General features: G+C 32.2%; 1 protein-coding gene across 1 annotated transcript; it reads left to right on the top strand.

Moving 5' to 3' along the window:
* The first annotated feature begins 590 nt into the window (after positions 1-590).
* LOC117406983 (short stature homeobox protein-like) lies at positions 591-13028 on the top strand. Its single transcript, XM_034011485.3, has 5 exons — positions 591-970; positions 3836-4044; positions 7668-7725; positions 8114-8202; positions 10694-13028. Exons 1-5 carry the CDS (start codon positions 718-720, stop codon positions 10937-10939), a joined length of 855 nt encoding a protein of 284 aa, XP_033867376.2. The 5' UTR covers positions 591-717; the 3' UTR covers positions 10940-13028.
* Positions 13029-13259: the final 231 nt, after the last annotated feature.

Genomic DNA, 13259 nt, shown 5'->3' with positions numbered 1-13259 from the left:
GAATTATACAAATAGGATATATGATAGATACATGTCATTGTAAATATATAATGATAAACGCCAAACAGGAATGTGAAACAGTATAATTCGGACATCTATATAATATCGGGTTCTTATATCTCACTTATAATTTGGTTAAAAAACAGGATATGTGTTTTTGAAAAATGATAGTCATAGATATATTGCTTTAAATTATTTTTTAATTACAAATAAACAATTATTAAAGAGAAAATTGACATTTATCTGCTATATCTTCAATTAATTGTGTATTTTATGTACCGTTTAAAAATAAGAAATCATTATATAAAGCTTATCGATTCATATTTTATAGATCTGTTTTATTCGCTTGGATAGCAATACAGGCTACGGTGCTGCTCATCCACGAGCTTACTATAGTCCCTGTGGTGTTTACGCTACTCCAGTAGGTATCATAATGAAATGTAATTAAATTAGGAGACTCTCCATTGCTGCATTGATTTCAGGAAAAGCTGCTGAAAGTTGAATTCAGAGCGTAGAGCCGTCTGTAATTGCTCAAGACATGAAGTTGGGGGCTGGGCTGAGGCAGCCATGTATAAATAGTGATCTCAGACAGACATAACAGCAGGAGTGATCTAACCTTCTACACCCCAATATACCGTGTCCATACCCGAGCAAAGCACTGACATTTCTGTTGTAAATAAACAAGTGGATCTCTGTGATCGGGACCACGAGACAGCTATGGAAGAACTTACAGCGTTCGTGTCCAAATCGTTCGACCAGAAAACCAAGGAGAGCAGTAAGAAGGAGAGTATCACGTACAGGGAAGTTTTGGAGAGTGGTTTAGCGCGAGCCAGGGAGCTGGGGAACTCAGAGACAAACCTTCAGGACATAAGTGAAACCAGCAACCACTGCCCAGTACACCTTTTCAAAGAACACGTGGAGTTAGAAAAGGAAAAAATGAAAGAGTTTAACGTATCAAGGGCTTCTGAAGGTAAGCTACACTTCAGATGTACAGAACGGTTGTATTTTTGGGATGGTGTGTGCAATTGCACTTGGGAGAGCTATGTGGGTACGATAAAAGAAAAACGCTGTAACCACATTTGACCGTAGTCATTCATTCCTGAAGTCAGGACTTTATCGGCAATACAGGGTTCCTTATATCTAAAGATATATAAAGTCGTGTGCATTTATATTTGCATAATATTGTAAGTTTTCTCTGAAAACAAAATGCCATATTAGATGAAAAGGACATGAAAGTTGCTAGCGCCACTTTTTGATATTTGGAGTGAAAAGTATAATATTTTCTTTGCAATTTGTATTTTTGTTATCAGTGCGGTTTAAAAAAAGAACAAAAAAAGAAGAAAAGGTGTATTCCATCACCTATTCTGGCCTTGCCGGGCTGACTAAAAGGCTACGTTTAGGTTAATTATTAATACATCACAAAATATACAGTTCTCGTAAATTGTATTTTAAGTCAAAAGCTTATTATTGTTATATTGCTGTCCTTCAAATGTGAAATACGCATTATGCATGTGTTCAGTTATATTACACTGGTAGATAGTATGTCATTGAAACGGTTATATGTTAATAATAATAATAATAATAATAATAATAATAATAATAATAATAATAATAATAATAATAATAATAAAGATACATTGCACAATATAATAATGTAGATATCAGTACACAAAACGTGATATAATTTTATAAAACTATTTGTAGTGCAGAATTAAACAACACAGTTTAATTGATATCTATATCTTTAATTTTTTTTAATAAATAGTGTTAATGTGTTGGGCATATGTTAAAATCACACGCACAAAACATAGGCTATTGATTAAAAGGAAAACTGAATTTCTAAAAGGCCTTTTTGAAATCACTGCCAGTTTTATTATACGTATTTAAACCTATAGTTTTATAAATAGTCTAAAAGTTAACAATATTCTGTGTCTCTGTTTTAAAAATATTAACATTACGTTTATTAAGCTTTGGTCATATTGCTACTAAATCGTTAATTAATAATTGCATACATTTAAGAATAGCCTACATATTTATATAAAGTGGCGGTTGTAATCATAATCATAACTAATCATGACTAAAATGAAAGTACTGGAGGAAAACAATAACATAGATTAACGGTGAATTTGCCACCATACTAAAGTTGCTTTTTAACATTCTGGTCGAAATAACTTTATTGTTACTCTAAATATATAAACATATTAGATTAATAGATACAACAAGCATCCTTAGCATAAAACAGCAAACGTCCCGAACTGTTTAATTAATGACACACACATTTCATATTTTACACATTTTCCTGTTGTTGTCTTTTTATATAAAAGCAACGTCAGTAAATTAAACCAAGCAATTAAACCTATCAACACTTAGATTTTTAAGATAACACGTCATTTGATTATTTGGTGCGTAAAATTGGTAAATATATTTATTAGCCTGAATGTAGCCATTATGTTTCTTTCTCTTTTTCATGGGTGTGTGGGGCCTGAATTAAGTGTCATGAAACCTGTTAATATTGTGTTTAAGAATGTGTTTATTGCAATTGTTTTTCTGAGCGGGGTAAATTTTAACAAGAATACCCTTATCTTAAAAATATGTAGGTGAAATTAAGACCGAGATTGGTTGTATAAATAACATGTTAATTTAGGAAACATTTAATCAGATGGTTTATATTATGCACCATGTTGTCATATGTCACCTTGACAGTTTGTATCCGTTTTTGTTAAAACATACTTCTGAATACATTTACAAGCAAAATAAATGTTCCCGATTTAGTTGAACTTGCTACAAATAAAGTTTTTGGTATTTCAAACATGAAGCAGCGAATTGTATTCATTGATTGTTTCATCATAGCAGGCTATACAGCGTTAGGGCCCGGCACACAAACACACATAAGGCTGCAATTCCCTATGGCGTGGACGATAACAAGAAGTTCCGGTTCTTAAAGACTTTTTTGGACCTTCTATATATTAATACAAAATATTTTTTTTTTTTTTTTTTTTTTTTTTTGTTGTTATGTGTGATCTAATAGAACAGTTTACAACTGTAAAACTGTAGGCCTACATAAAATGCCATGCTTGTAAGCAAAGGACGCCCATGCAAACGAGGCGTTCCCATCTCAGATAACTTACAGTAGTACAAACAACTTCCAAGAGAAAAAAAATACATGGCTCCCCCTACTTGCAAGACAAACTACTATTGCAAAATAGCATATTACTTTGATACAGCAAAATACTACTTGGAACAAAGTGACATGTGCTATTAGCAGATGCCCTTATCCAGGGCGACTTACAGTTGTTACAAGATATCACATTATTTACAATACAATTACATTATTTTTTACACGTTATTTTTAAATACAATTGCCCATTTCTTTTTTTACTGGAGCAATCTAGGTAAAGTACCTTGCTCAAGGGTACAGCAGCAGTGTCCCAACCTGGGATTGAACCCACGAGCCTCTGGTCAAGAGTCCACAGCCCTAACCACTACTCCACACTGCTGCCCTAACACACTCATTGTATGAACATATTAAGTTAATAATAGTTTCAAAATCTATTATCTATTAAAACATGCAGTTCTCAATGGGTAACAATCATATATATATATATATATATATATATATATATATATATATATATATATATATATATATATATATATATATATATATATAAAGGGGATCCTGCATTTCTCAGGTGTGCAGGCAATACAATATTTCACGTTGCATGTTAATCTCTTGATTGCACGTTAACAAAACAAGACAGATAAGCTGAATTCAACAACATGTAGGCCTACGTGTAAAAAAAGTGAGGGTAAAGAATGTGTTTTGCTTATGTAGGAATCTATGAGTGCAAAGAAAAAAAAGAGGAAGTGAAATCAGAAGACGAGGATGGACAGAGCAAGCTGAAACAGAGACGGAGTAGGACCAATTTTACTTTGGAACAGCTGAATGAACTGGAGAGACTCTTTGATGAGACGCACTATCCAGACGCTTTCATGCGAGAGGAGTTGAGTCAGAGACTGGGGCTGTCCGAAGCTCGTGTTCAGGTATTGTAAGGTTTAATTTCCAAAAATAGCATAAAGTAGCATTCACTAATACCGTTAGCACTCATAACGGGGGTAGCTGTATAATCACGTTTTAACAAAAGTACACACGGTGTTAATTCTTACAAATACTGTGAACTGGGTATCCAGTTGCTTGGAATGTACTACTGCATAGCTTACATTTGCAGTCTATAATATTGATGATTACTTTGAATGTTAACTATGTGCATGATATAATATTTAATTGTACTATGTTGTTTTTTGGGATCATTTTGTGTTAGATAAGTGGACAGCGGTTGAGTTTAAATCACTAGATTTTTTTTTTTTTTTTTTCCCCGGGTTGTCCAGACTGTTACGTTGTTATTAAAAAATGTTCCTCATTCATAGAGTTTATACAATAATGCCATGGTAGGTAATACTGATTATAAAGAGAATTTCATCATAACGTTTTTTTCTGTAAAAATAACAAAATAATAATAATAATAATAATAATAATAATAATAATAATAATAATAATAATAATAATAACAACTCTCCAGGGTTGCGGAGAGGCGCAGGTGATGACAAAGGAACAGCGGATAGGCTACTTTTTATTTTAGATATGGATTTACAGAAATATTATTGGTCATCTTTGAATATCCTTTAATGAACATAACAGTGTACTATTTCTGTTGGCAATGCGTTGTGTGGGAAAAGCTTATTGTAAACTGAACTGCAAAGGCAGCTAATCTTTGAGTAAAGTACAGAAGGTGCTAATATTGTTAAACAGATTACATAGGATACTAGTGTTACAGAACTAACCCTTGGGGAGTCAAATACTCTTAAGGTGCTGGACCAAGATACTTACATTCCCTTTGAAATGTAGGTGTTTGCTCTTAATAATAATAATAATAATAATAATAATAATAATAATAATAACATAAGTGACTTTCAAAACCAACCATCTTTATTTGATTGCATTATTAAAATACTGCATATATTGAATACTAAGGGGTGGCAATACATATCTGATTCTTGTTTAATATATCATTAGAATTGCATTTTTATTTTGTGGGAATCACCTCTTCACTTACAGGGGCATTTTTGTGTAGCTATAGGCAACAGTCGCAAGTTCCTAAGCTTTATTTGTATTGCATCTGTATCTGTTGGATTTACACTATATTCAGCTTGTGAACATGAAAAAAGCTTAAACCATGATCGATATGGCAATCAATAATTAGTTCACACTTTGCGTTTCACTAATTGAGAAGGGCACATATTCAACTGCTCAGAAAAAGGTGATTTTTTATATAACATTAATATGCAAATTTGCTAAAATGTCTATGACTTACTGTAGCTTAGAAGCTCTTCCTGCAGCTATTGCGCCGGTAAAAGTTACCCATGTACTGCAGATTGATCTAACCACATCATAAAAATTAATGAAGAGATTGAACTGCTGCTGCAGGGGACATTCTCCTCTGTCACTCACCTCATACTTTCTTACTTTATCTCTCTAATATCTTCCACTGGCTTGATATACTGCTTCCATAAAAACGTATTAGAAATAATTCAATTCTACAGTAACTGTTTCAGAGGGATATTACTTGTAAAGGAGGGTAGTGGTGAGGATAAACGATATTATAAATCCGCTTCTGCAATGGCTTCCAAGCGCAACTATTTACATTGAGCCTGAGATAAGAACCTGAAAATGTTAAGAAATGTAAGGAAATCGAAAAATAAACAATTGTAAAAATTGCAATAAGAGATATGTGATCTAAAATAATACAATACGTTTTAAATGCACGAACTAGAATGGGACTAGCCTGCAGTGTAGCACTATCTTGTAAAATAGTGTCGTATACTCCCCGTCAGTCGCTGACTTATTTTCAATTTACTCAGGCAATCTATTGTAAGTAAATTGTAAGTCGTGTGGTAGATAGCTCATATTAACCTTTATTTTTATTGTTGTACAGAAACCTCACACCATCCAGCTGTCAGACTTGAACTGAAAGTTATGACACCCTGGTGCGGCGCAGGCAGTAATTCAATTACGACTAATATCTTTTGGTTTTTGGTGCAGAGCTAAATTAAATGTCATTATTCACTGTCTCTAATAAAAATCAAAAGGGAATCAGATTAGAGTATTTGTGAAACGCATTATTGAGTGATCCTTAATGAAGAAATAACTGTCTAAAGCAGTGTACTGTGCTTTACTTAGCATATTCATGGCTAATTGGAATTGATCCTGAGCTGCAAAACACTTGATTTATTAGTACTACAAGTGGTATAGTCTGATTATATGACATCACCACTATTTTAAAAATATAAATGCATACTATTCTTAACTAAGAGCATCTATCTTTATGCAGTCAAATGCAGCGGCTTTACAAAAAAAACAAAAAACAAAAAAAAAACAACTTCAATAGTAAACCGCCTGTGTTTAAAACAATATTTACAGTATCTTTTATTTTACAAATGCATAATTACCACTCCACGACTTGTGGTTTACACCATTTATACGCTGTAAAAATGACTTAGGCAACTTGGATGATTAAACAATGCCCTTTGAAGTCTTTCTAGTCACTAATTACGCTTTTGCAAATGACCAACATTATAGCGGTTGGAGAAGCGGGAAAGGGCAACTTAATTTAGGAAGATAAGTTCATATTAATGAGCCATATGATCTTTTGGCAAGTAAGAGAACATCAAAGCATGAGGGTCTTTATTTAACTATAGATTGTTTAAACAAAGTAACAAAGTTAATATATATATATATATATATATATATATATATATATATATATATATATATATATATATATATATAAACATTGATCATGGTTACATGTTTTCATTCTTAGATTTCTTCGGTAGCCTATAGCGAAAATTACCGAAATTAATTTCTTCATAAAGATTTGATCATACTGCAGTCGATATACCGGTAAATATTTTTCCTACAGTCCAGTCAACGTCATTATGGAATTATTCATTTTATGCACTACTGTACTGTGTGCCTTGTATTGATAAACGCAGTGTGCCTGTCACGTCACTCATATCAGTTCTCACCTATAGGAATGTTTAATTGTAAAATGTGTGAGTCATGGGTTTCATTTCGGTTTTAGAAACCAGTATTAACATTTGCGTTTTAAGAAGTAGCAGGATGTAAATATAGAACAACATTTATTGTTTTCTTCTTCTTCTTTATTATTATTATTATTATTATTATTATTATTATTATTATTATTATTATTATTATTATTATTATTATTAATAAGAAAACGAAATAGCAAACAGCAGCCTAATTATTTGTGAATCATGTCAATCATCTTAATGTCCGTCCCCCCCCAGGACCGTCCCCCGTCCACCTCCCCCCGTCCCCCTCCCCCCGTCCCCCCCGTGGCATTGTCACGTCCAAGTGCAACGTCTTATAATGTATAGTTTTAGCTTTCATGTAGTTTATCAGTGTACTATAAATGGCTTTGGTTGCAGATTGATTGAATTAGTTACATTTGTATTTCAGATTTCAAATTAATGACGTTGTAACTTAGAATTGAGTTCATTTATCTTCACCAAAACGGCAAATCAAATCACATTCATGTTTATCGACCCAGTTTCACTGCAATTTACAATGGTCTTTTATTTTTTAGGTTTGGTTTCAAAACAGAAGAGCTAAATGTCGAAAACAAGAAAATCAAATGCATAAAGGTACATTCATTTGAATGTCAGTCTATTTATAGTTCATGTGGTCTGTTTAATATGTTTATATGGTATGTCATACAATATTAAGGGAATGCTACTAAACAATTTAGTTAAGCCGTGGACTAATTTGTTTAATTTTAGTAATACATCCATCAAAGTTTCTGTGGCAAAAATGAAACATAGAAAGAAAAAAGTATATCTGGTCCATACAGTTGTGCAAATTCAGTAATAATCATTTTAAAAAAGACCAATTATACTTTATGATAATGTAGAATGTGTTTACAACTATGTGCAGTGTGCTAAATACATGTAACTATTTATCAATTTAAGAAAACAATATAGGCTTTATATAGGTTTTTCCATTATAAGGGTTACTGATGGTGCTATTTTTTAGGTGTTATTCTGGGGCCAGCAAATCATTTAGATGCCTGCAGAGTTGCTCCTTATGTGAATATGGGTGCATTAAGGATGCCTTTTCAACAGGTAAGTCAACATTATTTTAATACATATTTGTCTCATAACATATTTCAAAGTGATTGAAATACACCTGGATGTTGGTTCAAGACAAATACGTCACCATATACTGAATCAGATGCAAAACTATACTATATTTAGATAGATGTACCACTAATCAAAGTTAATGAAATAAATCATTCAAGGGAGGTTCATAGGACCTACTCCTTGAATATTAGTCGTTTCTTGCTAGATTAGCATTTAGGTTTTTGTTTTAGAAAAGAAACACAACTTAGCACTGTGGTAAAAGCTTTGGAACATGGCTTGATGTGTTTTTAAAATATATTAGAATATGCCCACTTTAGAAAACTGGTAATTCCATTATTACAAGCTACAAATTATATTTTCATCTCATTTAGAATATCTAGTGATTAATAACAGCAATTTTAAATGATTTTCATATCTCGAAAATAATTGCCTTCAAGACATCTCAGAATACGTAAGCCCACAAAAAAGTTTGAAAGACTTTTCAACTTCAATTAGTGACAGAAATCTTACTTTTCATATTTCTAAATAACAATTTTGCATGTCATACTTTGTTAAATTAACTTATGACTATTCACAGGTGGTATGTTAAATATTATCAGTCAGACACCGTTTTTGAATGGTAGTACAATAGTAATAACCACATTACACAAATGGCATAGTGGATTTAATGAGAGATGACATTCCACTGCTATCCAGAAAAAAAAGGTTTGTTGTTAATTGTTTTACGCTGTGTGTTATTCATCTTTTTTTTTTTTTTTTTTTTTTTAAAACATTTTGTATTAGCTTATTGTTTAAACATGTTTTTGGCAAATCCATAAATAAATTAAAAAAATTAAAAAAAAATTAAAAAAAAAATAAATACACATTTTAAAAAACCTAAATCGGCATACAGATTTAACTTTTTTTTAATAACATCTAACAATACATTGCTAAAATACAGCACACTTTAGGAACATACAAATTCCTCGTCAGATTCTTAAAACAGCATATTGTACAACACAAAATACATTTCTGGAAAGGATATTGCTTTCTAGCATATGTTCATGTTATTAATACCTGTTAATGGATCTATTAATTATTGATGGTGTTTTAAATGGGGACTTCTGGAATGTTCTGTGAGTGTTGAATGTTTTCATTTGTAAAGATTAATTGGGATTTTTTTTTTTTTTTTTTAGTAAGTGATAGGCTGTGAAAGTGTAAGGTCTTGCAATCGATTCATTTACTCAGAACTGTCATTAAAATATATTTATTCAGCAAGGAAAACACATCCAATAAAGAAACCAAGCTAGAAATGAACAGGTGTATAATGTAGTGGCCTGTAAATTGTGTGTCTTCCTAATTTTTTTATTTATTATTGTTATTTATTCTTTCCAAAAAATAATGTGTGAATGGTATGGAGTAAATATCACATATCTGTGCAATTTAGATTTTATATAGATTCTTTAAAGATGCCTTGTGGTAAAGAGATGCCTATGCAATACAATGTAACAAGGACTGAAGCTGAGCAGACCTTTCACCCCGGTGAATCAAATTATACAAGATGGGGTGTGAGTGAGGAAAGCTTTTTTTTTTTTACCCAGTGGCTCTTTGGGGCACAAGTGAAATACATTTCTGTATCTCCTACAGTGTTCGTTAACACAGCAAGAAAATTCAGTAGATGAGGCCAGAAAATAGAAGACATTTTTAAAAGTAAAATACAAGGTTAATGGGTAATGACATTAAAGCATTGAGGTGGTGCTCAGTTCAGTATTGAGTTCCTTGCACTAATGCAAGAACTTGAAAGCCCTTCTATCTCAAATTTCTACCACCTGTTGTCCCAGCAAAAGTCCAAGTTTAAAACTGAAAATCACAATGCAAAAATGCATGACCTCTTTGTCTGTGATCCATTAACACACCACTTTACCATCCCTTAGAGAAATGTTTTAAATTTATGTGACTAGACATTAATCCTGAAACAAATGAAAATACAAAAGAACAATATTCTACAGAGAACTGCTGCCCTGGGAGAATAAAATATTTGACCAGCTGAGCAATATGTTGTATACAATATTTTTTCTTAAAACCTTTTTCCATTCATACATTATGCAACATAAAATATTTTACAATAAAAAACATACTGTACTATACAGTAGTGAATATAATAACAGATACATTATGAGAACAAGGTACAAGCATGATTTATTTTTATATTTTTAACAAAACAAAAATATTAAAATGTAAAATCCTAGCAAAAATAATAGTTTTTTTTTTCTTTTCTATCTCTATTATATATTTTATATTATATTATTTTTAGTGATATTTTATTATTTGGTTATATATGATCATAATTGGTGTTGGTATATTTTAAAACCATTTAACACTTTTTTTCCATTTTGAATTCCAATATGAACCTGTATTTATGGGTGCTAAATCCTTAACAGAAATGTGTATCCGCTGTGCAGTTATTTACCATTGTATTATGTTTCAATCGCAGGTTCAAGCTCAGCTGCAGTTGGAAGGAGTTGCACATGCCCATCACCACCTCCACCCTCACCTCGCTGCTCACGCCCCTTACCTGATGTTCCCTCCCCCGCCCTTTGGACTACCAATCACCTCGCTCACTGAGTCAGCCTCTGCTGCAGCAGCTGTAGCTGCTGCCGCCAAGAGCAACAGCAAGAACTCCAGCATTGCTGACCTCAGGCTCAAAGCAAGAAAACATGCTGAGGCGCTGGGACTCTGACCTCCAGTCTTCTTTGTCGTCCTGAACTTTAATAATTGCTCCTCACGCGACTTTTTAACAAGACTTTAGCTGTGAAAAGGCCAGGACACAAAAATACTCAACATTGTCACAGAACCAGCTGCCAAAACACAACCAATTCTTGAAATGATAATTAAAAACCAATGAATTCCTGCTTCCTTCTTTACTTTGCAAAACAGACAAGATCTTGGTGAAGGGATACAAAGATACAGCCTGTTGGAACTTCAGTATTGTGGTCAATTTACTTTTAAAGCCAGTGGAGCTTACAAAACATCTGGGATATTGTCCTCAAACAGAATAGGAAGGGTGCTTTTTGGTAAAAAAAAAAAAGTCATTAACATTTATTATCAGCAACCTGTTTGACTAATTGAAGCTGATGCCTTTGATATTCAGCCTTGCAAAAATGACCCTCTCTTGCCCAGTGCATGTTTAACTGAAACCGTTAACTCTTTGGGGCTGGCCTCCATTGTACTAGAGATGTTGCCAATGTTATTATTTCACTGCCACAATAACCGTCCACTGTTTGAATCTACTACAAAGAGGCTGTTGATTTAGTGGGGAGCAGTTATAGCAATCAAATATTATCTCCATTTAGCTTGATTTTTTTTACAGCATTGTTCAATTTCAGCATTTCTGCAGATTCTACAGTGGCAAGATCAATATAGTTGTTTCTCTTTGTTAATTAACAATGTTATGACTTGGGAATAAAGTGCCACTGCACTTCATATCATGTTTCTAATTGTTTACAATCAGTGTTACAAGCAAATGCTACTTACAAAAAAAAAAAAAAAAAGAATAGAAAAACAGAATGAGTTTAACTTGTAAACCCATTCCTGTGTAATAAAGGCAGTGGTGATATATTTAAAAAGGACAAACAAGGGTAACTGCAACTATATATATAAAGCATTTGTTTTTACTGAAATGCAATTATGGGCAGTAACGTGCAATACTGTAAATATTATTAAAGTTTAGTAAGATTAGTAGTAAATTGTTAAACAAAAACAGCGATTTTCAGTTTTTAGGCACTGAGATCGGTATGTTGCATTTCCTTGCCAAACGAACAGCCATTTTCTGACAGATGTTATGATTTCATAAGCAATCATCTGCCATAACTCTTGAAGTTTGGTGGTATTTAAACCATAGTTTTGTACAAATAAACAATGATAACTTGTTGGGGTAGACAGTGCCACTTTTTTAATGTTAACAACAAAAGAAGGACTAGGATCAAAATATACATACAATATTATTTGACATCTGGTTGACAGATGCATTTGAAACCATTTTGCCATTCCTCAAAATAATAAAACCAATTTAATTTGTCTTTCTTTCTTTCTTTCTTTCTTTCTTTCTTTCTTTCTTTCTTTGTATACAAATCTGTTTTAATATTTGAAAACCTTATTTAAGAAATGCAATGTGTATTTTTTCAAGGGTATATGGTTTCATTGTGCATGACAAGCCAGAACTCCTTGGAAATCCAAACAGATTCCAATGTGAAGACTGTAACAGTAATGATCCTAGTCTACCTCTAACAATATGTTATTGTGAAACACATTTCACAAGCCATCTTAGCAACTGTTTTGCATTGTCTTCATTTTTTATGATAAAATCCATAGGTGCTTTTATTTATTCTTTTGTTTGAAAGTTTATAAATGAGGAATATTTTAATTATGAGTGTAAATTTACGTTTCTTTGCATTTATTTTTTTATATATATATTTTAAATGTGATTGCAGTTCATTGTTTGCATAATATGTAGTGTGTCTGAGTTTACAAACATTTCAGGGATGCTCCAAAAATGTACAATACTGCTCAAATATGTCTATCTTTACTTTAGGCTCCACAACACTTGTTGTACCAAACATTTTATTTAGTTTTGTGATTTTTATGCAAGCATGCTTATACATGGATTCATCTAACAGTTTAGTTTAAACGGTGTATTTTGTTGAATCACACAATATGAGTGTACATCTTGTACAAGTAAACTATTAATAAAGTTATAAGTATTTGTACTGGAGTGCAATTACATATTTTCTGTTAATCTCATTTCTATGCTCCAGGTAGATAAAGACTCTTCAGAAATTGCCTGAAATTACAAACATATATTTTAATTTTACACTGAAATATCATTTTTTTCTTTTCTTATTTCTTTACTGCAACTCCCTGATATGCCTTGCTTAAAAATGTTTAACATAAAGAGAATGACACAAAATGTATTGTTAAAATGAATACAGATTAGAAGGGGGGTGCATACCCATGTCATTATTGTTAACAATATTGATGGTGATCACGATTCTGCCATTATA

The sequence above is a fragment of the Acipenser ruthenus genome, chromosome 8 (assembly GCF_902713425.1).
Source record: "Acipenser ruthenus chromosome 8, fAciRut3.2 maternal haplotype, whole genome shotgun sequence".
NCBI lineage: Eukaryota > Metazoa > Chordata > Actinopteri > Acipenseriformes > Acipenseridae > Acipenser > Acipenser ruthenus.
This window is presented reverse-complemented; position numbering and strand designations above follow the sequence as displayed.